This window comes from Cupressus sempervirens, chromosome 3 (assembly GCF_028749045.1).
Source record: "Cupressus sempervirens isolate cs-2001-9-10 chromosome 3, ASM2874904v1, whole genome shotgun sequence".
Classification (NCBI taxonomy): domain Eukaryota; kingdom Viridiplantae; phylum Streptophyta; class Pinopsida; order Cupressales; family Cupressaceae; genus Cupressus; species Cupressus sempervirens.
Genome location: NC_143120.1, coordinates 874,729,891 through 874,757,760, shown reverse-complemented (window position 1 = coordinate 874,757,760; position 27,870 = coordinate 874,729,891). Strand labels below are relative to the sequence as shown.

The 27,870-nt window shown below is 35.4% G+C and overlaps 1 protein-coding gene across 1 annotated transcript in view; it reads left to right on the top strand.

Moving 5' to 3' along the window:
- The first annotated feature begins 18,830 nt into the window (after positions 1-18,830).
- LOC149569579 (DNA-directed RNA polymerases II, IV and V subunit 11-like) overlaps positions 18,831-27,870 on the top strand; it is a 34,947-nt gene continuing 25,907 nt past the window's right edge. Inside the window, exons 1-4 of the mRNA XM_089822259.1 lie at positions 18,831-19,106; positions 19,270-19,359; positions 19,940-20,018; positions 20,312-20,407. Coding sequence (XP_089678385.1) covers positions 19,054-19,106; positions 19,270-19,359; positions 19,940-20,018; positions 20,312-20,407 — 318 coding nt within the window. The 5' untranslated portion in view covers positions 18,831-19,053. The remainder of the gene's footprint in view (positions 19,107-19,269; positions 19,360-19,939; positions 20,019-20,311; positions 20,408-27,870) is intronic.

The following is a 27,870-nucleotide window of genomic DNA, read 5'->3' as shown; positions in this document are numbered from 1 at the left end:
TAACTCAAGTTCATAATCAATAGGAATTAACTTAGTTACCATTAAGCTCCACCTAGTGATCTTCATTTCACCTTCCTCCTCTTTGTCTCTTTGCAATTCTTTCCACCAAAGAAAAACATGTCCTTTCAACTTAGTTTGTGCCAACCTTAATCTAAGTAGATCTTCTATATCCTCAAACTCAAACTAGTCTTCCAATTCACCAATCCAATCAATTAGGTCTTCAAGAGTCAAAGTAACTAAGAAATTAGAAACCTCCATCTTATGCTTCAAACTCAGTTGAGATCTAGATCTAGCAAACTGACCAACCCTAGTTCCAATAAGCCTCTCCACACAGTCAATTCTATCCTCACCACTTGATCCAGTAGCTTCAAAGTCTTTAGCAAACACTTCATAACCATCTCCAGTACTTGCATGCCTAGGTACACCACCTAAAGCACTCACAATTTCAACAATCATGTCACTCTTCATCAATGCCATCTCAAATCTAAAATTGGCTTTAACCTCCTCCATTTTAGATCTAAAATCCACTTTAACCTTCTTTGAGATCCTTTCTTCCACAACATCACTAAGATCATCAATTGCCCTAGGGTCCAATCTTCTTGGAGGCAACTTCCAAGATTTTCACAAACCCAAATGGTGCAAGAGCACCTAAAGTACAAGAGCACAAGGAGGTTAAGAGTCCTTATATTAGATATTAATTTTTTTTAAGACATTTATAATGTGTTTGAGTCCATAAGTTGAAATGTAAAGGCTAGAGAATCCATTTGTAATAAGTTGTCAAAATTGTGCATGAAGATCTTAAAATGGTCAAGAATGTCAAAATATGAAACAATGCTTTATAAAGGCTAAAATTGATGTAAAATGTCCATTTAATTCCATTTAAGGGTGATTAAACTATCCATGCAAAGATTTGTCAATTTTAGAGTTAAACTTACAAAAGTTGTAATGCAGAAATGCATAAAGTGCATAAAATGTTGTCAAAAATGCATAATGGTTAAGAGAATGTAAGGAGATGGTTTGGAATTTATAACCAACGAAAACCACTATAACAACTAATGTATGGTTGAACCAAAGAAGAATGGAAGGAAATAATTACATTTGAAACAAATTTGAGGTGATTTTAAGTTGTTGTTTTGATTAGTGTTTTGGTTTTTATGGTGGTTCTAGGTCTTTTATAACATGTAAACCATGTATAATCTGTATATTTTGATAGTTTAGTGAATAAAATTTATTTTGGTTTAGGTTTCAGTTTATTTCATGGAGAAATGAATAAGTTATGAGCATTTTGGTAAAAGTTGTTATTTGTAGATCTAAGGATATATGACTTCAGTTAGATTGAAATGGTTGGTACGACCAATTTTGAATGAATTAGATCATCTAATTATACTCAATAAAATATATATGATAAATAGCTTTCTTTTCCTTTTGGTTTGAATCATTTAGAAGAAAATTTATGAACATTATGATAAGTTTGGTGAAAACTATCATTTAAAGATATTCATTGAAGTTACAGTCAATGATTATTCTTGTGGAATTATTTATGCATTGGAAAAATTAATGGTTTATAGATTTGGAAACTAGAATCATAAATGGTAAATTGGAAATTGGTTTGGTTTCATTTGGATTTGTTTTGAGAAAGATATTAGATTCCCTAGGTAGGGTTTTGAGTTTTACTTCTAGGTTTTTTACAGTAAAATTGGGTCTCAATACATAGATCATAACTTGCAATTGGGTTGTTGGATTGGGCTCATATTTGGATATGATTTAGAAGGAATAACTTTAAATAATGCCTCCTAGTGGTTTTTCAAGAAATTTTCTAGAACAATTGTTATGAATAATGGAATCTAGAATAGAAACCAGGCTATGAGAATGGGGGAATATTAAGCTTGGTTGTCTTTTACCTCATGAAATGCATCCATGTTGAATGTTTAATGTTAAAGATATGCATATTTGGGTTTGTTTGAAATACCTTTTATATAAAATTGGACCCTTTCTTAAGTCTTCCACACACACACTTTCTTTCTACAACTTTGATGGATGAAAACCCTACAACCATAATAATAACAATCCACAACATAACTTTACCAACCCAGACATTTTGCTAGGCTCTAATACCAATTTTATGTAAATAGGATTTCAAACAAACCCAAATCTACATATTATTGACATTAAACATTCAACATAAAGGGCTTTGGATTATACATGGTTTCCAAGCTGTATATGACCTAGAACTACCATAACAACTGAAATACTAATCAAAACAACAACTTAGAATCACCCCAAATTTGTTTGAATTGTAACTATGTCCTTCAATTCTTCTTTGGTTCAACCATACATTAGTTCTCATAGTAGTTTTGGTTGGTTATAACTTCCAAACCACCTTTGAAACCATCTCCTTACATTCTTTTAACCACTATGCATTTTGCACAACATTTTATGTTGTCCTAGCACCTAAAAAGGGAGGTAAGTGGAGAATGTGCATTAATTTTAGAGCAATCAATAGAATCACAATTAGGTACAAATTTCCTATTCCTAGGATAGAGGATCTAATGGACTATCTAGGTGGGGCTACATACTTTTCCAAAATTGATCTCAAAAGTGGATGTTATCAGATTAGGGTGAAAGAGGGTGATGAGTGGAAGTTTGCATTTAAGACTACTGAGGGTCTCTATGAGTGGTTGGTAATGCCATTTGGTCTTACCAATGCACCAAGTACCTTCATGAGAGTCATGAATGAGGTCTTGAAAGACTACGTAGGAGTGTTTGTTGTTGTATACCTAGATGACATCCTCATCTTTAGCAAGATAGAGGAGGGGCCTATGAAACACCTAGAGATGGTGTTGAGGAAGCTTCAAGAGGAAAAGTTGACAATAAACCTAGAAAATAGTGAGTTCATGAAAGAGGAGCTAGTGTATTTTGGGTTTGTAGTATCCCAAGGGAATCTGAAGATGGACAAGGACAAGGTGGAGGCAATCTTGAATTGGCCTACTTCTAGATCTGTTACTGAGGTCAGAAGTTTCCATCGTCTAGCATAGTTCTATAGGAATTTTGTGAGGAGATTTAGTGAAATTTGTGCACCCATTAATGACACCATCAAAGGAGGCATACAGACCAAGTTCACATGGACCAAGGCAACAGATGCAAGTTTTGAGAGGTTGAAGAAAGAAGTGGCAACACAACCAATATTGGTTTTGCCTAGTTTTGAGAAACCCTTTATGAGGGAATGTGATGCCAATAACATAGCAGTGTTGGAAATATTTAAGACTATGCTAAGTTACTAAGAGGGGAGGGGTGAATCAATAACTTCTAAAACTTCTACCAATAAATCAATTAACTCTTAGTTCATCACATCTGATCTAATTGCATGCATGAGAAACTAAAAACGTGAAAGTATCCACAACACTTGAACACAATGATTTGGTGACCCAGAAACCTTCCAAATAGAAAGTAAAATTGGGGTGGGGATGATACCCACAAACTTTAGTACTATAGTATAAAGTTGGCCTGTTAAGGCTTACATTAATCACTTATGATGATCTTCCTTGTTAGAAGCAAATAGGACTGATAAGTCCACCTTGTGACAGGATTTATAAACATACAATGAAGTATACACCTGGTAAAGAGATTTAGAAAAGACTGTTAGATCTACCTTGTTAAAGGATTTTGACTGGTTCACCTATTAGGATGAAGCAATTGATCTCTAACTTGCAATTGAGTTTGCTGATAGAGATTCCTTCATGTGTTGATCACCTTTCTATGATAGATTTGTCATTGTTGCTCCTTATGTTGATATGGCCTTCATAAATCTTTATCTATTGCTTATACATATGCTCACATTCGCATTCTTTCTCTCACATTACATACATTTGAAATGATATAATACATTACATATATATACCAATCCAAATTACAAAATTACAAAGTTAGCCATTACACAAGTTAACACAAATATTACAAAGTCGGCCCATATGAAGATACTCTAGTTTTGAAGATTGACTTGATGAGGTTCTGATACTTGACATCCACTATCATTGCTTGGCATCATCATGCTCTTGGTAGAAATAGAAGCTTGGTTCATACTAATTACTTTCAAGTAGTCTTGAACTCAGTTTGCACTGGTGACTTAGTAGATATTGTACAACTCGACAAACACTGAATCACTTGTTTACCATGGAGTGGCTTGGTTAACACTGACTTCACATCACATGAATTGAGAACTCAGTAGATACTGCAATGCTCAATAACTACTGGCTTCACATCACATGAACTATGAACTTGGTAACCACTGATAAACTTGGTATACACTAAAATACATAGTTTGAACTGCTAAACTTTAGACTAATTGAATCTGCTCGATAACCACTGGAATTGGTCCAAAAGACTCAGTAGCAACTGTAAAACTTGGTGGCTATTGAATTACATGGAAAACATTGTAAATTGTTCAATGAGCTTGGTAGTTGTACAGAATCTGAATAAGTATGTGTCACTAATGACAAACTTGACTGATATGTCAACAATCTCCCCCTTTGGCATTAGTGACAAAAACACTTATTAGCCCAAAACTAAATACCTTGTATTTATCACCATGTGATACTAGCTTGGTCTATTTTTGAGATTTTTCAAAATTAATCTTTGTGAGGTATATACAAAGTAGTTCTTCTCTATAGCATATTTCTCCCCCATACTATGTGATCTACTATCTACATGTAAGTTTTCTCTTATATACATATCTCCCCCTATAACTCTTCTCTTCTCCCCTTTTAACTTTTCTCGCATATCTCATCTCTTCTCACATCTCATCTCGCCCTTTTTGATAGTAATGCCAAAGATTTATTCAACATATTTACATGGAAACACCAAAACGAGACAAGAATTCAAAGTGTACCTTGAGGGTAATCGCCAAGGTTTTATCCCAATTCTCTTGTAATATCTTGCATGCATAAATGGAAATTTGCACTTTTGTTGATAATTCAATCATGTGGTTAGCATCAGAGAAGTTGTTATCATGAATTAGGGTTTTTAAATAAACAATGTGTTTTTGCATAGAATCCATGATTGGAAGGATCATATTTTGCATATCAACTAATGTTGAACAGTTCCTTGCTTCTTCTCTTAACAATTCCATTCCATATCTGACAAAAATATAATCTTCTTAAAATGTGCAAAGCTTGAATTGGGGTCAAGTTGTAGCTACTGAGCACTTGCTTTAAGATTAGTATCAATTTTGGACAATTCGTCCTTGACTTCCTTGGTCTACTTAGTGACATCACATAGCTTTGCAAAAAGTGATGACATGTTTGAACAAGATACCTCAAGATTGACCAAAATTGTTGATAATTCAACGTGATAAATAGCAATGTGCTCCAACACTTTATTATTGAATTTATTTTCAGCCTTTTCAACCAACTTTTTTTGTCCTTTGGTGTCCTTATTGAATTGGACTACCTCTCCAAGCTGAAACAAAATAGGTTGAGAAGAATCAACCTCAATTCCAATAGCCTCAGACAAAATATTCTTGGCATCATCTATAATTTTGTATTCTCTATCTCTCTCCTCTCTTAATGTTGCTTTGCCTTTCTTTGGAGGAGTTCACCAAATATGTGCATTTGGTTTGTAGAAAGATTATAGATATCCCATTTGGGAAGTTCTATTTCCTCATCCAAACCTATATCTTCTTCTATCTCTTTTCCTTTAAAAAATTTTGTACTCAGTTGAGCCTTAGGTTCAACTGTCCTTGCACTTATTGCCTTAGTACTCAGAATGGAAACAATAGTAGATATACTTGGGCTTGCAGTAAAAATTGATAATGCACTGACTAATGGAATACTGACATAAATGCTTGAAGAATCCAAAATTGATGAAGTTAAAATTATAGAATCCAAAACTAAAGTAGACAAAATTGGAGTGCTTACCATGGATGAGCTCAAAACTGAAGAAGTCAAAATTGGAGAGGTGATGACTGAAGAAGTCAAAATTGGAGAGGTGATGACTGAAGAACTCAACTCAGTAGTTAAAAGGGAGTCTGTAGCTCAGTTGATGAAGTGGAAGTCACTTCTGTCAATGATATGTTGAACTAAGTTGGTGCAAAGAGTGATTGGACTTTTGATGTATCTGTAGTAGTCACAACCAAACTTGTTGAAGTTGTCTCCATACTTGATATATTCAAAGGTTTGCTCGGGGAGTGAGGAAGTGAGGCAATGACTGCAATAGCTATCTTAATTGGTTTAGTCTCCTCATCATCTTCCTTATCTTCCTCGATAGCTTCTGCACCTTGCTCCTCTTCATCTTCCTCATTATCAAAATGAGTCACTTCTTCAACATTTTCCTCCTCATCTTTCCCCTCATCTTCTTATTCAACATCCTTTACTTCAATTGGATATTCACTTGGTTTATGAAGATGATAAATATTTTTCCAAGTTCTTGTAGCATTCTTAACTACATGCTCTAAATCCTTAATCAAAATTAAACAAGTATTAAACCTTAGAGTCATTTTCTCTTCATTTTTCTTTAAAGATTCTTTTACCTCGGCATCTAATATGCTCGGTAGTAGCTACCTCAAGGTTTGTGCATATATGTCTTTTATCGTTTGCATGGCAAAATCCCATCTTGGCTTTATTTTCTCCAACAATTCATTAGAGATTTGAGAGGCAATATGGTCTAGTGAGTACTTCCATTTACCCATTTTGTTCTGCACCAATTCTTCAACTTGCTTCTACTCAGCCTCTGTCCTTGTCTCATATTTCACAGATTTAAAATTTGTTATTCCAACTCCTTCCATTTGCTTCAATTTTTCTTGGAATGTGGGAGGAGGTCTGCTAAGTACAATGTCACTTCCTTTCTCCTATGACCTCCTAATGAAGACTGCAATGGATGCCTTTGCAATCTTGGTGATGATCACCTTGCCCTTTTTCTTCAAAGGTTCTTTCTCTTTCTCAGATTTCTCTTCATCCTCTACTTCTTCCTCATCCTCACCTTTTCCCTCGGTTAACATGAGAGGTGCACTAGATTTCAGTTTGGCTATCCTCCCCTTCCCTTTGTTAACCGCCTGAGGGAGTTTTATTTCTAGCTCTATTCTTGCCTTTGCCTCTTCATAAGTACCAAAATAAGGGGCCTTGGGGTCAACAGGTTCACTGACAAGGGCTTTAATGATATCCTTGGTCTCATCAATGTTTACCTCGTAGCCAAGAGGCTTGAGCCATACAACTCTAGGCTTGACTACCTAGATATATACCTTGTCACCATCAACCATGAAGTGCACATCATCCTTGTAATCTTCAACTAACTTCTTAGGAATTCTAAACTTGTTGTTCATTTTATCTTTGAACACATCAAAGTAGTTTTCCATGATGTTGTCATAATTCTCTCCCATTTCTGTAATATATTCATTTATTTGGTACAGTACAGGTACATCTTTTCTTTAGACTACTATGCCTTTGGAAGGGAAGAACTTATAAACATAAAAGAATAAACAAGTTAACATAGAACCCAATTTGCATGGGTTATTCTTGGAAGTTCTAATACTTTCCATGTTCTTGTTGAATTGCTTCAACAACAACTTGGCAAGGTCATAAGGCAAGTTGTTCTTAAACTTTTTATATGCCAAATCCACTGCTTCACATGATACACTGTTGAGATGGCTTGAATTGTATATCTTATGAGCTATAACATGAATTCTAAACTTTAGCTCTGCATTAGTAACACTACTTATTTTCATGCCTCTGCCATCCCACTTGGCTATGGTTTTCTTCTCCAATTCTGCTTGACCTAGGGTTTTGGTTATTTTGGCTTTGGCAAGCATGGGAAGGCCAGTGATTCGATGAATCATTTTCTTGGTTATCAAAATTTGCTACTCTAACCATAGTTGTCCATAATGCACCCAAATAAGGATATACCTAATCCATTTGATTTGAAACTCTTGGGGCATGTGGGGAATATGTGTTAACCCTTTTGTTTCCAAATGTTGATGCTAAGGTTTCAAGGTTCCATCAACACATAATTGACCTAGGGCATCATCCATCTCCAGAGTACCAATTTCTTGAATTGCACATTTAAAATGAGTTTGAATAGCATTAGCAAGAAGTACCTTAGGAGGGATTTGCAATTGGGCTCCGCTGGGGTCTAGGGTTTTAGCAATCGTGGTCACGAGCTTGAAATATGGTGCCTTCCATTCAACACCTCAAACCAACATATCAAAACCTTTCTTTGCCTTGTTGTTGCTAGATGCTATTTTCACTTGGTAGTTTGAGAGAACTTCGAAAGCTTTTGCAAAAAATTTGCTCAAGTCGCTTGATCTCACAGAAAATAACTCTTCACAATAGCTCTCAAAAATTTATGGTGAAAAATGAATTTGATTTCATGCCTTTTGTCAAGACTTCACCATTAATGCTTGGTACGGAGGTAGATGAGTTGATATTATACTTGACAGACTATCATCCACTTTGCCAATGATCACTCAATGATGCCTTCATGATTTGGTAACCATAAGTGCCTTGTTACTCTTGACCTTGCTCAGTAGAGTCTATGACCCAACCTTACTTGGTAGAGAAGGTAACTTGGTAATAACTAATACCAATATTTCTTAGTGATCCCTTTGTATCTTGCATATTGATTTGGATCTTTGTCACTGTTTCAACTGGAACTGATTTAGATGTCTTCTTTGATAGCCTAGTTCCAATTCTTCTTTAAGAACTTAATAAGGATTAGTAGAGTCACCCAATTCTTGAGTGACTTGACCATTATTACTCGGACCAATGTCCTCGATAGACTTATGAATCCATTTTTGTCTCATCTGCTTTCAAATGTTATCAACTTTTGCCTTCTTTTCATCTTCAGTTTTACTAGTGTTCATACAATTCTTGGCAAGATGACCAAGTTTTGTACAAACGAAACATCTTATAGTGGTATCTCTTTTCCTAATATGATGTTTAACACAATTCATACTAATGTGTCCAAATTCTCCATAGTAATGACATTTACACCAGGTATTGTAGTCCCATCCAAATATTGCTTTCACAATTTGTTCTGCAGGATTAAATGTCTTTGTTTTACATTCTGATGCCTTGTGTCCATGTTTCTTACATTTATGACAGCTACCTTCAAATTTTGGTTTCTCTTTGTATTCATGAGCCATGTGACCATGTTGATTACAATTGTAGCATTTTCCATTAAATTTTGCTTTTCCATTACTCCGACATTTGTTTGATGTATGACCTATCTTACCACAGTGATTGCAAGTAGGTCTTTGATTCTTTTGAGCACCTTGTTTGGAGGATTCACCTTCTTCCTTGTATCCAATTCCTGCTTTTCCTTTTTGCCTATAAAGATTTTGCTTATTTAGTTGATCCATGTCTGCTTGAGATTTCATCATTCTTTCATTGATTTGATTCTCAATGTTTAAGTCATTTCTCAGTCTTTCACTGATTTTCTTTTCAGTGTTTAGGTCATTTCTCAATCTTTCACTAATTTGCTTTTTAGATTTTAGCTCATTTCTTATTCTTTCATTGATTTGTATTTCAAAGTTTAGATCATTCCTTATTCTTTCATTGATTTGTCTTTGGCTCATGATTTCCTCATTTGCATTGGAGAGTTGATCAATAAAGTCTGCATGCTGAAGGGATTGGTTCTCGAATCTCATTGTTTCTTCCATCCATCTCTTCTTTTATCTTGTTTCTCTGTTCCAAAACTTCACATAACCTTACTGACTAAATTTCTTGTTCTCTTTTCAGCTTTCTTACTTCTTCTTGCAAGGAACCATTCTTCTCTAGGAGTTCTTTGATTGCATCATTTGCTTAATCTGAACAGCTTGAAGGGAAAAAGTCTTCAATTCTTTCTTCAATGTAAAGATGATCATTCATTTGATTTGCAAGTTCCTTTCTTCTTTTCAGGGATTGGGGAAGTTGCTCCTTAGCTTTCTTGAGTTGGGCAATGGCCATTTCCAGATCCAACTTTTCATTGTCAATAGCTTTGTCAAGTCTAAATATCTCCATATCCTTGATCTTTACTCAAGCTGTTAGACTTTCTCTTGATAACCACAAAGCTCTAGTACCAATTTTTGGAAATATTCAAGACTATGCTAAATTACTAAGAGGGGAGGGGTGAATTAGTAACGTCTAAAACTTTTACCAATAAATCAATTAACTCGTAGTTCATCACATTTGATCTGATTACATGCATGAGAAACTAAAAACATGAAAGTATCCACAACACTTGAACCAATGATTTGGTGACCCAAAAACCTTCCAAATAGAAAGTAAAATTGGGGAAGGGATGATACCCACAAACTTTAGTACTTGCAGTATAACATTGGCCGATTAAGGCTTACATTGATCACTTATGATGATCTGCACTTTTAGGAGCAAATAGGACTACTAGGTCCACCTTGTGAGAGGATTTACAAACATACAATGAAGCATGCACTCAGTAAAGAGATTTAGATAAGACTGTTAGGTTTACCTTGTTAAAGGATTTTGACTGGTTCACCTATTAGGATGAAGCAGTTGATCTCTGACTTGTAACTGAGTTTGTTGATAGAGATTCCTTGGTGTACTGATCACCTTTTTGTGGTAGATTTGTCATTGCTACTCCTTATGCTGATATGGCCTTCATAAATCTTTATCTGTTGCTTATACATATGCTCACATTCACATTCTTTCTCTCACATTACATACATTTGAAATGATACAACACATTACATATATATACCAATCCAAATTACAAAATTACAAAGTGAGCCATTACATAAGTTAACACAAATATTACAAAGTTAGCCCATATGAAGATACTTTGGTTTTGAAGACTGACTCGATGAGGTTTTGATACTCGGCATCCACTATCACCGCTTGGCATTTTCATGCTCTTGGTAGACGTAGAAGCACGATCCATACTTATCACTTTCAAGTAGTCTTGAACTCAATCTGCACTAGCGACTCGGTAGATATTGTGTAGCTCGAAAAACACTGAATCACTTGGTTACCATGGAGTGGCTTGGTTAACACTATCTTCACATCACATGAACTAAGAACTCAGTAGATACTACAATGCTTGGTAACCACTGGCTTTGCATCACATGAACTACAAACTTGGTAACCACTGAAATACACGGTTTGAACTGTTGAACTTCACACTAACTGAATATGCTTAGTAACCATTGGAATTGGTCCAAAATACTCGATAGCAATTGTAAAGCTTGGTGGCTACTAAATTACATGGAAAACACTGTAAATTGTTCAATAAGCTCGGTAGTTATACATAATTTGAATAAGTGTGTGTCACTAATAACAAACTTGACTGATATGTCAACAAGCAATTGGGGCAATTTTGAGCCAAGAGGGCATACTAGTAGCATTTTTTAGTGAGAAGCTTAATGGAGCTAAAACAAGCTATTCAACATATGACTTGGAGTTCTATGCACTTGTCCAAGCCCTCAAGAAATGTAGGCATGCCCACGGAGTTTGTGGTCTTCACAAATAACCAAGCCCTCAGCTTTATCATCTCACACGAGAAGCTAAGTTTGAGGCACATCAAATGGATGGAGTTCTTGCAATCCTACACTTTTATAATCAAACACAAAAAGGGGACAAACAACAAGATGATAGATGCTTTAAGCAGGAGATTGCTGACAGTACAAAAGGTCAAGTTGTAGAACATAAGATTGAATGGATTCAAGGACCTATATGAGGAGGACATTGAATTTTCAGAGGCCTACAAGGTATGTACTAACTTTGCTAATCATTTTCATAGTGACTTTACTAAATACACCTTGCAGAATGGATTATTGTTCAGGGGTCAATAGTTGTGCACTTGAAGGGGATCTATGAGGGAGAACCTCATACAAGAGAAGCACAATGGAAGCATGAGTGGAAACTTTGGTCTTAACAAGACTTTAGACCTTGTGGAGAGGTTCTATTATTGGCCCAAGATGCAAAGGGATGTAAGGAGGTATGTGGAACAATGTGGCATATGTAAAAAGGAAAAGGGCACTTCAACAAATGTATAAATCTACCAACCTCTACCCATTCCTAATAGGCCTTGGGAGTTCATCAACATGGACTTCATAGTGGGATTACCAAGGACTAAGCCAAGATTAGATAGTGTGTTTTTGGTGGTGGATAGGTTTAGCAAGATGAGCTTTTTCATCCTATGCAAGAAACACATGATGCAAGTAATATTACCAATCTATTCTTCAAGGAAGTGGTTAGGATACATGGCTTACCAAGGAGCATTGTTGTTGACAGAGATGTCAAGTTTATGGGGCAGTTTTGGAAGACCCTATGGAAGAGGCTTGGAACAAACCTAGCACATAGTTCTACCTACCATCTCCAAATATATGGACAGATAGAGGTCATCAATAGGGTCTTAGGCAACCTATTAAGGTGTCTAACTAAGGAGTATGGGAAAAGTTGGAAGCAAGTCATCCCTCAAGATGAATTTGCCTACAATGACAATAAGAACAAGACAACAGGGTTAAGCCCTTTTCAAGTAGTGTATGACACTCACCCATGAGACATGATGGAACTAACGGACCTACCAACACATGACAACATTGGTGGGCATGTTGATGACTTTGTTCAATACATGAAAGAAGTTCAAGATTAGGTTAAACAAACCTTGATGGAGACAAATTAGAAGGAGAAGAAGGATAAGGGGAGAAGAGAGTTGCGGTTTCAAGAGGGATACTTGGTGATGGTTTATCTAAAAAAATCTAGGTTGTAGAAGGGCATCCCAATAAGTTGTATATGAAGAGAATTGGGCCATGTAAGGTACTTGAGAAGTATGGATCCAATGCCTACAAGGTAGACTTACTCAAGGACATGGATATATCTCCCATATTTAATGTCAAAGACCTAATAACTTACAAGGGTCCTAAGGTGGATGAATTAGAGTATCAGGAAGAGTTAATCAGGGATATCTTAGACCTACAAGTACCTGAAAAGAAGCAACCACAGGTGGAGAGGATTTTGGATTCTAGAGTGAAGAAGAGTACAAGAAACAAGGTCTAAAAGGAACATCTAGTGAAGTGGTTGGATACACCTAAAGTTGAGGCCACTTGGATTGTTGAGAGTGGTTTCAAGAAGCATGGCATCAACAAGGAATTCCTCTCTCTAGCAGTACCTTAGTCTTTTCTTGTAGGGGGAGAATGGTGCAGGAGCACCTAGGGGTAAAGGTAAAACCCTAATGCATTTTTGGTTTGTCAATGGTCAAAACAACTATTTAAGAAATAAGGACTAGGAATAAAGTCCAAAGGTAAGGTTAGGAGGTTTGAATACGTAGGATTTGGAATGAGAGTCAAGTTCTTGTCAATTAGGTCCTGATAAGTAAAAATTGCTTAGAAATTGTTTAAATAGGCTAAATGTGGAAAAAGACCTAAAAAGGGGAAAGATGTGCCCAAAAGTGGTCCTTAGATGTCTTAGATCCATTTGATAAGGATTGAGAACAAACTGGTCAAGTTTGAGGCTCCATTTGCAAAGTTGTAAAAGTTGTCAAAAAGTTGCTCGTTGACAACTTTGCAATTTTTGCAAAATTGCATAGCAACTTTTTGTGCAATTTTGGAAAAGAGGTAACATGAGAAGTTATGGTTCAAACCTAAGGACTAGGTGGTTAGGGGAAAACTATAAGAACACCTTAGAACTCATTTTTAGGGGTTGATCAGACATATGTACGGACAACACCTACGTGAGGAAGGTTTTTGTGAATAGGAATGTGCTTTTGAAGGATTAAGTAAAGAAGTTGGATTGAAAAGATTACTATTTTTAATGGAATAGTTTCTTGATTCCATGTGTTGAATCTATGCATACTTTTTTTGGTCTCAAGCATTCATTTGATAGGGTTTAGAAAATTAGTTAGATTTTGTGTTCTTGTTGTCCAGTTTTGCATCACTAGCACTAAAATGTCCATTGCTTGAACTTCCATGGTCAAAATTCCATGGCCTTTGGAAATCAAGAAATAACCCTTGTAAATAATGTAAATAGTGTTTTTGGGGTCTGTGGAAATGGAATAGCTATTTTTATAAGTGAGCCCTAGGCAAGCAAGGAAGGCTCGGCAAGGTATAATGAAGGCTTGTAATGGAGATTTGAAGAGAACAAAGGATTGGAATGAGCCAATCTTGCTCAGGAAATAAAGGAGTAATGAACGAAGAATCCATTACTCAAAGGATGAGGTTGGGTGTGGAGTTTGGAGTCATTTGTAGAAATTTCATTATCATTGCCTTTGAAACCCTTAAAATAGGGGTTTTCTGAAGCTGTATGGTACAGTCACCACAAAGACCTAAGACCTAAAAAGTATTCAAGCTTAGGTCATTAGGAATCAAACTCCTGAAGACACCAAGTGACCTTGTTAATAGTTATAGCTTGTTCTTGTTTTTAGGAGGGCTAATAGGGGCTCTTAGGGCTACAAGGGAAAACATGGCAATTTGAAGTTGTGGGTGTGTGGAATTCAAAAGAATGATGTAGAATGGTGGAAAATGTGTCAAGAACCTCATAATGATGGTTCAAACTTGATTTTGGCCTTTTTGGTGCTCTTAGTGAAATCTTGGCACACTGGGTCAAATAGGGCATAGTTGGTGAACTGAAGGTAGAGGATGGAAACTTGAATTGTTGGGTGAGCTTCTTCATGAAAGGGGATTGGGAAGGAGTCCTCTAGGTTGGGGTTTGGAATAGCAACCCTGAATAGGCTAGGAGTAGCCTTGATAGAGCAAGAAATCTCTAAAGTGAAGAAAATTCCCATCACCAAAGCAATAAATCCACAAATCCAAAAAATCAACTACCTCCACAAGATCAACCTTCTCTTCTAGCCTTCATGCAAGCCCTACTGCAAACTACCTCAACTTTAGCACTTAGTCTACACACTCAGGAATAATTAAGCTCTAATACCACCTAATGCAACGAGAATATGAGGGTACCCCTACTGGAGGTAATCTGAATCCTTGCAAATAACCACACAACAGAAACATAACAACAATGCAAGATCTAATACCAAATTGCAACTCTTTATTCATAAAATATAACTATTTACATGTAATGTGCCTGGTTGTAAGGCCTTCCGAGTTAGGGCCAAATACCAAAAAGTAATTACAAAATAGTTCTACAAGATCCCTCAAGATTCAACTCCACACTAATCCCATCTAGTCCAGATCCACACTCTAGCAGAAAAACTCAAGGAAATCTCAACTTGTGCTCGTAAGCCCACCAAGTAATCTCCTAGTTTACCAAACCTTAGCTACTATCCCTTCAAAGTTTGCTCCTACACTTCATCCTCTTCTCCAAGCTGGATGACCCATGACTAAATACTTCACAAGACCCCTTACTTATACCCAACTAAACTACAAGTCAACCTAGCCCATTACAAATAAAAATAAACCCTTGCATTAAATGTTTGCATAAGTCACAAGTTGGCTGCAACACAAATCTGATACCTATACTCAAATTAAATGCCAAGAGTCGGCTTATAGACAACTTAAGCACCATAAGAACCAAGACCAAACCAAGTGTCAGAGAAAACCACACCAAGTGTCAGGATTCCATTAGACCAAAACCAAGTTCCTTCAATGACCGAGCACCAATATACACTGAGTCCTTCAGAAACAACCAAGCCCCATCATTGATCGAGCTAACTTGGCAACACTACTGTCAAGCTTCCAGTGAAAATTGAGTGCCCCAAGCATCGCCAAACATCTTCATTAACTGAGTCACTCGGTTAACACAACAACCAAACCAACTCAATGTCAAACAAATCCCCTTCATTCTTTGACCGAGTCCTCCAACTCCAAGGTCAAACCACACCAACATGTAGGATTGCTAGCCAACCAAGGATGCTCTTGCATCATTTTTCACCCTTGGATTTGCTTTTTTTTTTTTGGGATATTCTCACATATACTACTAAGTTCAAAGAAAACAAAGAGTTCAAACAATTATCATTTGCAATGCATTCTTGTAAACTTGACAACAATGTGAATTTCTTGATGTATTTTCCACCTTTTACTATTGCTATGCTTAATGTATCTATGTGTTCTATAATGTTAATGGTTTCCTATCGATCATAGTCATTGTTCTTTGATTGGAACTATAGTCAACTTTAAAAGGCCCTTGAAATAACACAATTATGGTAATATTGATTAGTAAATTCATGTACACTCTATTAGACAACATGCATTTATAGGCTCAATAATCACAATAGTTATTAGTATGTCACATATGTCATGTGAACTTTTTTTTTGGGGTATGAAGTTTTAAGTCATATTGCATTATGTGATTAAATTCTATGGGACATTCAAATACTAGTTCAACCTTGCATATATGGCAAAATGAAAGCTTAACTAATTGCATATAGATTCTTGTCACTTTATCTAGGTTTTTTTTAAAGAATAAAATAGCTCTGGCAAATGATGTGTACTCCTATTAATGTCATTGGTGTGCCATATGGAGGTGTTATTTTTTTTCATATAAATGTGCCTTATACTTTCGATACCCATTATGGTCAAAGATACATGTCTATTCCTCACATTATTGATATGTAATATGGTACTTTTATTCTACTAGTTCTCATAAGTCAATGTACATTGGATATAATGTTATGCCACATAATGCCAATGATTTGCATCAAAACAAAGGGGATCATCAATTATATGCATAGTTGATTGTATTGTATCACTAAAACATCCAACACTGACTAAGATACATTTTCCAGATAGACAAAAATACTTGCATCAATCACATATTTTCAATACAACTATTTACTATCAATTAATTTTTTAGAACAAACGTTTGTGTGATTTTGTGCAATAGAATCAAGTTTCCTTGAATTTCAAATCAAGGAAACTAATGCCACAAATGCCACAAAAAACATTATAGTTATTTGTATGGAAATGTATAAATGAAGTAAGAAATTGGGAAACACTATGGACACATTGCTAAAGCAATCAAATTTGAAGATTCTATGAAAGAAGAGTAGCCTGGACATCTACTAGAAATTGAGTGCCAAGAGTTTTAGATGTTTAAATAAGAAAAGAATATATAAAGGTGTTTGGAAATATCCACGGGGTTATTATGTCATAGAAATTAGGGATCCTAAATCTAGGCAACATTAATGGCTTAAAACATTGGACACAATTGAGGAAGTAGCTAATGCATATAGCAAAGCTACAAGATCCATGTAAGAAATTGAAGCAAAAAAGAGGCTTTGACTTAGGAAACTCAATTCCATGCAATATTTGAAACATTTTACATTGTCCTAACTCATAATGCAATCAATTTCTAAAGTAGAACGATTTATGATTCAAGCCATAAAGACAACCCAAAATCTAATGGTTGTGTGTGAACAAATTCATTGAAAGCACTGGAAAATAATGTTGATTTACCAAACATTATTATACATAATAGAAGACCTGACTATGATTACATGTTAGATGTTCCTTTGTCTTTTGAAGACAACACGTGCTCAAACATGATCCACATGTTCAATCCTATTCCAATGATGGACATAATGTCTATATCTCACTAGTTAAATGCTGAGGCTTCTACTAAAAACCTTTCGAGTTCAAACTATGTTCAAAACAAGCATAATCTAGTAGTCATTAAAGGACAACTTTGTGAAAATTGTTCATGAACTATAGCTTATGGACAATAAATAAAGACTGGATTGCACAAAATTGATGAAGTGCAATGAAATTTTATGTACAAGTTTCACAACACCTCCTTGATTTCTTTGGGTCTTAAGTTGAACGCAATAATAGCAAAAAGGATCCATAAAGCTTTTGATAAAATGTAATGGAAGATCATCAAATAAATTATTTTCCAAAATGTATCCAAACTCCATTTTAAGCACAGTGTGATTTGCATAAGGATTGCAAATGTAACATTGAGAACATCAAACCTCTTTTTAATACTTGCTTGTATTTTTGTAGTAGGATAGAAAAACAAGATTTAGAACTTGAAACTTTTTTTAAAAGGGCAAATTTCAAAATGTATCTTAATTCCATGTTGAACACTCTTATTTTGCATTGTGATTACAAAAGCAAAATTGAGAGAATGAAACTTTTAAAAAATACTTTCTTTTATTATTGCACTACAACTAGAAACGAAGATTTAGAACATGAAGCAAATTTTAAATACTTGCTGAGGTGTTTGTGGTGTTTTCTTTCTTATTTGTTTCTCAAGCATCAATTGTTTATGTTCGTCATCATGTTTTTCTTTTTGACGATCTACTTTTCGTAATAAGGATTTCAACTCCGTTCAAAACTTGTTCACACGGTGATCAAAATCATTTCCTACTTTGAATCATATCTAGTTCCTAATACTTCACTATAGTTCCTATCATTCCTTTCTAATTAGCTTCCAACAAAATACATTTCACTTTGACACTTTGTGTCGTTCCTAAATGCTACTTGGTTCTTCTTTATGGAAAGGACCTAATGGTTGACCACATTCTAATAATTGTTATAACACTTGTTGATTTAATTTCCAATATTTTAGAGTGCTCAGTGTTGATGATAATGACCTATGATTGAATGAAATGTGTTTCTTAGATCTAAAAAGTAGCCAAACATGCCATGCCTCATTATTGCACTAACAAAATATGACTCATTGATGATTGTTTCTAGATTCGATTGTGTTAAATTTTTTACCATCAACATTTCGAATCACACTATGTGATTCATCATCAAAATGAAAGAAAAGAACTGAAAAACAAAATATAACTTACTACATAAATATGGGTCTAATATTTTTTCAACCCTCATCACACCTTTACAAACAAAAGAAAAATGCTAACGTGTCATGATATTTGATAATGTATCTTGAAACCTTACAAGGATCTTGGTTGGAAGAGGTAGAAGTATTAAGGTGCTCGGAGGGTTCTCAATGAATCTTCTGAAAAACTAAAATAATAATTAAAAAAATTTCTGATCAGTTACGGTCTTACTAAACCCACCTTTTGTCGGTCGTCATAAAGAACAGGTAATTTCAGACGACTATTATTCCTGTCGTTGGCAACGAAAGCGAAGCGCCTCTCTGCATTTCAGCATCAAATTCTCCCGACTTTCAAACAACACAACAGGCTACGATGAATGCTCCGGACCGATATGAGAAGTTTGTGGTGCCCGAAGGCACTAAAAAGTATGTCACACCTATCTCCTGCATCTCTATCTAAAAGTTACAGTCTCCACCGAGACGCTCACACATAAATAGAAGCGTCTGTTGGGCTTTCATGCTGGCATTTACATTTGGATTTGGGTTTTATGCAGATGTTTAGTTGATATTTTTCTGTTGGATTTTACAGAGTAAGCTATGAAAGAGACATGAAGATTATGAATGCTGCAACTTTTGTCATTGAGAGAGAAGATCATACAGTAGGCAATGTTGTCCGTATGTAAGTAGTATTTCTACAGAGAGACATCCCTGTTCTCTACTCGCAAGATACATACAATATTACATAGGATTGGATTGGACGCAGCTACATCTGCACTAATACCGCGATCAATAAGATTAAGCTTTCTTGTTTATCTTCTTTTGGGTTTTTGATCATCCATCTTTTATTAAAAAATATAAAATTATCTTGTTTTTAAGTTTAGTTTTTTTTTTTTATATCATTCATGGAGTTCAAATTTGTAGCGATGCCTTTCCTAGTCTGGATTTGATGAAAAATGATGTATTCTTGTTTCTAAAATTAATATTTAATGACACAAATTCATGAAATTTGATACATGCTCTCTGTTATTGTGCCCTTGTTATCTTCTAGATCAAGCCGGTTCAGGGTTCCTGTTTCTAGAGTTAGGTTTTTTTCGGACCTAAATTTGTTATAGATAATCTTCTTGTTATTTCATCGGGTATTGATTATCTCGTGGATTGTAAAGGTTCGGTTTTCATATAGGATCAATTTATGGCTAAATGCACAGATTCACAACGTGATTTGGTACTGACATTGTATGCACCCTACGCAACTACAACAGGCAATTGCACAGGGACCCAAATGTGCTTTTTGCTGGCTACAAATTGCCGCACCCATTGCAGTACAAGGTTCTCCTCAGGGTTAGTTCTTTGTTTGATTTTTTTCCAACTATCTAAGCTTCCAAATTAATAAGTGCGTTACAATCCATTTATGTTTTGTTTTTGTTTCAAGCAAAAATTTATTCTTGTGACTTTTGCATTAATAGGAAATCTTAAATTGGAAAAATATTCAAAGAAGCATTCAGATTGGGAATGACCGTTTTTCATTTAGGCCTATGTGAATGTCAGCATGTATCCATTTCCATAAGCACACATTGAAAATATTGTGGTTTAAAACAATATACTGAAACTGCAATTGGTGCCTCGATTACCAGATTCAAACTACAAGCCAGTCCTCTCCAATGCAGGCTTACAACTTGGCAATTGATGATCTCGATAAAGAGCTTGATTGTTTGAAGAGTAGCTTTGAGGTAGTGTTTATTTTTCTACACTTTATATTGTGCTCACTCTCAGGAAATCTAGTTCCGAGACATTAGTTGTCAATAATTCTTATTTGGCAGCCAATACATTTATGACTGCTTTACTGGTATGGCGTATTCAGCTCTTACAGGAAATGATAGTGCCACTATTCTAAAGTAACTGAATCATCATTTGATTGATATTAAGCAATCAATGTGCTCAATAAAGATGGATTGAGCTGGCATTTACTCTCTCAGCCACAAATTCATTGCCATCTAAGGTGGCAGAGGCAGAATATTTGAGCTGATCACCTTGTTGTCTATTTCTGGATCGATGATCTGAATAAAGAGCTAGACTGCTTGAAACATGGCTTCAAATGGCGCTCATTTCACTTTGACTGGATCACGCAGTCACATGATAATTAGGTCACATGTATTAGAATACTCATTAAAGCGATTAAGATTCTTGTTTAGATTATTTTTGTTACACTGTGCTTCATAGGTTATAAGATGACCAATTTATCTTGACTTTAAAAACCTCAATCCTTCTCTAAAAAACTTATATGTTGGAGTTCAATGTGATAGTGTAGATGTTTTAGATCATTATAGAGATGTGGAACTTGTATCAGAAAGCTTAGTTCCTTGATTATTTCATGCTTTGTGTTTTTATTAATCCTGAAAATGTTACATATTCACACTGTTGAATTTTTACTTGGCATCCATCACAAATTGGCAGACAATTATGGTTTAAATTTCAGATTGGAGATTAAACTTTTTTGATAATTTAAAGAGGGATTCCATCGGGGTGGTCCTCATCCACTGAGACTTGAACAAAATTACAGGGACTGTCAGACAGGAAAATCCTACCAAGAAACAGAAGCTTAAATCAGGGTTCCCATTCAGTAAACAACCAGAAAAAGATAATGGATAGGCTCCAAAAATTAATACAGAATCGAAAACAGAGAACAACTAGAAAATCAAGAACGAGAAAAAACAACCCAGAGAAGAGACAATGAGGAGGACCAGAGCCACCATAGAGTACTTTCCCATCAAATCGGCAAGCTTGGGAAAGTGGACACTGAGGATAACTTCTAGCCATTTCCCTATGCAAAGAATAATCCCAACCACCAGTTCCAAAAGGGTTAAAGAGATTGTAACCTCTAACATCCCTTGTGAATGCATTACATGGATATTTTCAAGGTCCAAATTGAAAGTTTGGATACAACAAGGCGGAGGTGAACAGCTAACGGCTCCTTGCTGATAATGTGAAAATATCAATATGATGCTAGTAAGTCCAAAGCAGAATGAGTTTAGGTTGAGGGATCTGAAGCTGGAGCCGAGAAAGGCTCCTCGCAAAAGCAAGAAATTCCTCACTTGACACACATTTATCTATTTAAAATTTTAGCTTCCAAACCTGCAGGAAGTTCTTCCAAATGGAGGCTATACTCTGCAGCTGTCCCAAGTAACCCAAGCCATCTCGTCTAAGAATGCATTTTGTCAGAGAGAGAGAGCCTAGGGGTGAGGAGTTAAAAGCTACATTAAGACACTTGTTTGACACATCCCCACAATGAAGAGGGTCATGGGACTTAGATTTTTCGCTACCATCAGAATTGGAGAATGTTTTTAAGAAAAGGCCGGCTCAGATGGTCACCAACAGCTGCAGAGGATGCAATGAAGACAGAGTAGACAAAAAAAACTGGATGATGCAAGGGCACAAAGCCAAGGAGGAGGTAAATGGTTTAAAACAGGCACCACAACAAGCCAGCAGTATCTCATTGCCATCCCCCAAATAAATAAAACACTGCGACCTCCTTCACTACACTCAAAGTTGCACAATCATTACAATTGAGAAATCAGTAAGCAGTTAACGGGGATAATGATTATTAATCAAACATAAAATTGAAAGGACCAAAACTGAGATTTTTATGCTCTGTATATAGTATATACCATAACAAAGTACATTTTAAGAGCATTGATATATAAGAAAACTTACACTTATTGTGAGCTATCAAATGAGTCAAGTAAGCTAGTTGTAAAGTGGCTGTATGAAACTTTAGACCATTATAAAAACTTGAGGAATAAATGGAATCAGTTACCTTGTTAGTAGAGAAGGATTACACTATAGGATTTTAAGAGTTCTTCAATTATGGATAATATGCACACATTTTAATTACATATAGGACTATATATATATATATTTGTGGAAACAAAGCCTGTAGGTTAATGTTAGAATCAGTCCCTATAGTCCTTTGGCTGATCAAGAAGAATTTATAAGGGAACGATAAATATAAATGCCCTGTTTAAAAGAGTATCTCTCTACCAATCACATGCAATTCTATCTTCAAAATTGCGTGTTACCTACAAGAAGTGCATCTTCATATTATTCTCTGATGATTTCTCAAGCTGTTAATTGACTTCTCTCAGACTAGTTTAGAAAACTTTGTATTTCACCAGTCCTTGAGAATGTATTCTTGTCAACATATTTTCTTTTACTATATTTAAATAAACATCTACACAATCGCATTAAATGTTTGTGCACTAGGTATTGTAACTTACATGAGGCAATTGCATGAAGAATTTGTTATATTATGGATTTTGAGTTTCAAATGCATTTTCTTGAAGTGTTGTTTATACCCCAGAATGATGAGTCAGTGCTTTGGCATATTTCTCAAGTTTATGTTCAATATTTGGTTTCTGTCCTGAATGAAGTGTCATATGTTTGTTATCTCAGTTGGGAGTTGTTGAAACTTTGCTTCAGTGAAGTGTTTTAGAATATTGGGTTGTTTTGTTGATGTCTCAAATCCAGAGCTGTTATACTATAGTCTGAATATTAAGTTTTTGGTTGATATCTTCAACCAAGTGTTCATGATTTTTTTGTGACATTAGTTTGTGGCCTCAACTTGGAGCCGTTGTGAAATGTCCCCCTTCTGTAATGGGATTTAATAATAAACTAGTATAGACATCTTAAATAAATCTATCTAAAGAAATGCCGATAATATCCACTACAAAATGATTAAAACTTAATTTACTACACCTTAAACTATTTATATTTCCTTTATCTCCATTTTTTTACCAACTTAAGTTTTTTATTTTAATTTCTAAAAAAATTTGATGATTTATATCTCCAAAGATTATAATTTTAACAAATATTTTGTGTGGTGTATGCTAAACTATTTTTTAAAAATATATTCGGTTTATAATAAAATTTTAAATTTTGATGTGTAGATGGTTGTCAAATTTAACCTAAAAAGATAAAAGTTAACATTAACACACACACCATCTCACTCCACCCTTTCTGCCATTGTAGAATGCCCATCTGCATTAATTAAAATATTGAAAAATAAAAATATAATATAGTATAATTAAAATTTAATTAAAGTTCAATGAATGGTCAAAATGCATAAAATGAAAGATTGTGACTCATGGAAGAACAAGATATATAAGGGAGATCATTTCCTTCGGAGGAGATCATAGAATCAAGGAATATATTAAATCAAATGCGGAATGAAGTGACAATGGAGCATATGAATCAAGGAAGGATTAATAGAAAGGAATATGAAGAAGATAAGGAAGTGACTATTTCGAAGGGTAGAACATATGGAAGGTTGTACTCTTTCAAATGGAGGCAACTTTGAAAGGTTGTGACTCTTGCAAAGGGCAGATATGATGAAGAGGCATAACTTCTCACATTGAAACATATAAAGGGGAGAAGGTTTCAATCAATGAGGATGCGGAAGAAAGATCAATTTGGAAAATAATTCATTATTCTTATAAGGCAGCAATGGAGGGAGGCAACTCAATTCTTATATAAGTTAGTGACCGTTTCACCAATAAAGTACAAATGGAAAATCATTTCAAACATCCAAGAATCACTTATCAATCATCACTCACCAATGCATCAAATCAGGTTTCACTCAATCATGACTAATCACTTTTTGAGTCAACAGTCATTCAGTCACCATTCATCAATATATCAAATCATCAGATCAAATGAAATCATTTAATTATCTATCAATTGTTGACGTCTAGAATAAAGGAATCAAGTAAATGAACCAACAATAAATTGTTCCATCAATTCAATCATGCAAACCTCCATCCTTAAAACATCAGGTATTCAAGCATCAACCATTCTATCATCAAATCATTCAAATATTAAGTATTAAAATGTCAAGTCATTTAAGTATCATTAACGCATACACTCGTTAATCCTTCAAGAAATTATGATATAAAGCAATAAAGCAACTAGGGATACTCTAGAAAACTCCTTGAGCAATCAATTTTGAATTTAAGGAAGTGAATTGCAAATTGCCAAATAGGATGGATAATCCACCTTCCATGTCCATGAGAGATGAGAGGATTGCCCCCCTCTCATACTCGTTCCAAGTATGCCACCTTGAGTTAGAATGGACGATTGACCTTCCAAGCTTGTGGGCCAAGGGGTGGAATGGATGGCCCACCTTCTGTTCCCTTGGGCTTGATCAAGGAGGATGGCCCCTCTCCAAGGTGGGCTAGGAGTTGTAAGGATGCCCCCCTTCCATTGCATACGCTCTGCAATTTTGAGGAGGAACCACCCTAATATTGCTATTTGCAAGTATTTCTAAGAAGTTCACGATATGAATTGCTATGACAAGTATGCTATGATGCATTGATCCTAATAATGGTGCTATGATTAATTGATCTTGGACAAGACAGTCTAAAGGATAGTTATTACAAAAAATCAAGATAAGTTATATTTTTGAATAATTTGTAGAATTTTAAGTAGAATATTATAATGAAATGTATTCAGTTGTGATATTTTTTTTTTAACAAATATTTTGCAAGTCTCATCTTAAGTTGGAATTGTTTTTTTACAGAAAAACATATATTTAAGAAAAACATATACTTTTGTATGGAAGAACCCAAAGCAAATCTGAACTGAACACCAAAAATTTTTGAACGAATTTTGAACCTGAATCTTGAACCCAATCCAAACTAACAACTCAGGTCTTTAACTAAAACTCTTTGTATACATTTTCTACAAAGAACAAAAGTCAAAACTGTTGTGGACATAGTGACTTGTACACAAACTCATGATGATTGGAAGTAACTTCTCATCATTATAACACAATCACTATTCTTATTAGTCATGGCATGTCTATTCATGTGAGATTCCGATGTATACGTACTTGACTATTCACTATAATTTTACACACTGGGTGGTGATTGTCTACCTAATGATTTATCTTTGCTAACTCACTAATAATGACGAATGACTAATCTTGTTGAGAGAGAGTCTCAGCTTCAGTGGTTTTTTATACATGTTAATGAGTTCTCTATGAGTGAGAAGTTTGAGTGCAATCCCTTAAATGACTTCTTCTTTGTGAGGGAGAAGTTTGAGGTGCAATCCCTTGTTAACGAGTTCTTCTCCGCGAGGGAGAAGTTCGATGTGAAAGCCTTTATTCCATCCTTTGGGAGTAGCGATGGTGGAAGTCATGTGTGGGGCTCCATGACTTATTTTTTTGTTCTTTCACCCTTTTGGGAGTAGCCTTGACGAATATTATGCTAAGATGACAATACTATGTTGTGAAAATCTGTGGTGAATTTCTTATCGACATTATTTTGGTACAACTTCTTGTGGTTGTCATGCTATGAGTTATGAATGATCTCTCTCTTGCTAAGAGGGAGTGTTAAAGAGGTAGCTGAAATAGAGCTCCTTTCATACTTGTGATAATCTGTTTTGAGCTATTTCAGAAATACATTGTGATAATGGACTTTGTTTCTTTACTCATTTGAGACTCCTCTAGTGTATGTTCGTGCCTGTTGTTTGTTACTTCAAATGCTTGTATTTCTTCTGGATGTGAAGTGTCATTCTATTGTTACTATTTCTTCTTAGCTAAGAGTTTTGTTCTTTTATTGACCTCTAGGAATATGGTGACATGACATCGTGGTTGTTATTACTTGACAACTTGTTTTCTTTGTGTTGAATATCGACAGGTTGTGATTTTGTAGATTGCCATTTGTTGATTTTATTAATTATCGTAAATGCTTTGCAAGTATGTTTGGTGTCTGTAATCGTTATCCCTTGACATTCCTCATGCATCTCTTCAGCTACTAGGTAGACTTTTTGGTTAATCAAAAGGAAGCAAAAAGAGTTGAATGCATCATTCATCGTTTTTTAATTGGGTCTCAGTGTGAAGATCATTTTTGGGCAAAGAATTTTGTGTGTTTCGTCAGAGTTCTTTGGTCTTTTAGAATGTTTGATCAGAATATGATAATTGATATATATTTTATTTTTACTGCTAAACATCAAGAGTGTCGTGAGATGGTAGGGTGATTAAATCAATAATGTAAGTAAAGGCGTTTAGTTGTGGGTTTTGGGTAGTTAGGTAGTGAGGAGATGTGTCGGTTGGTCTTCCCAACCAACTGACTACTATTTAAGAATATTTGAACTGGAATGATACACTTGTTTTTGGTAATCAATAAAACATATTGTTTTCCCTCACCAAGAATTGGTATGCCTATTATTGGTAGTAAATTCTTATGTGATACTGGTAACATTAGATTTATGTTTTAATATACTATCTAATAGCCATTCTACATTTTGGATTCGTTGCCTAAGTTCGATCTTGGAGGTCATATATCAAATAAGATGGAGTAATGAGCAAACCATTCCCTCCACAAGTACAAGTCATAAGTCACAAATAGTCACGAGAAATAGGAAGAAATAACAAGCAAAGATCAAGTGACATGAGATCTGGTGGTGGCCTGGAAAGTTTCTATCGACGAGTATGTGCAAAGGAAAGCCCGAGAGGGTTCCACCAACAATGTACGTACTTCTTGGACAAATCCCTTGGTTATTGGCAAGAAACTTGGTACGTGGTAGTAAGAAAGAGCCAAAGTACAAAGAGAGCGGAGAAGGCAACAAGTACTTCAATAATTTGCCGCAAGAAGTACATGGGAACTCCAGGAGTAGGAAAATCCAAGGAGGATAATGAGGCAATAAAATAATTCATGCCCCTAATTCCAATTAAGAACCGAAGGCGAGAATGAGAAGAAGAAACTGAGGGGGAAATTGCCCTACGACAAATTCTACCCAATAGGGAATAGGAAGAAAGACATCGCCATTTAAGAGGATTTGTTAACCAATCCCAAGGTCTAAACTAAATTGAAGAGAATCTAATTGAGAACACAATAAAGGGTATAGCCAACTTAGCAATCTCAGAAGGATGGGGAAGGAAGGAGGGGTGGACAAGCCCTGAGCCTCGATGTGTAAGGAGCATCGATTTATACAAGAACGAAGCTCTAGTCAAGTAGAGGGGGAACTAGAGGGAGAAAAAAACCATCTTGACAAGAAGGAACACCATCTTAGCAGGAGGTAATATTGTCCCAACAGGAGGGAACGCCATCCTGACAGGAGGGAACAACCAAAGGAGTGGGAGAACCAGGATGGCCACATAAAAGAAAAAACTTCCTAGATTCATAGGAGAAGGATCATG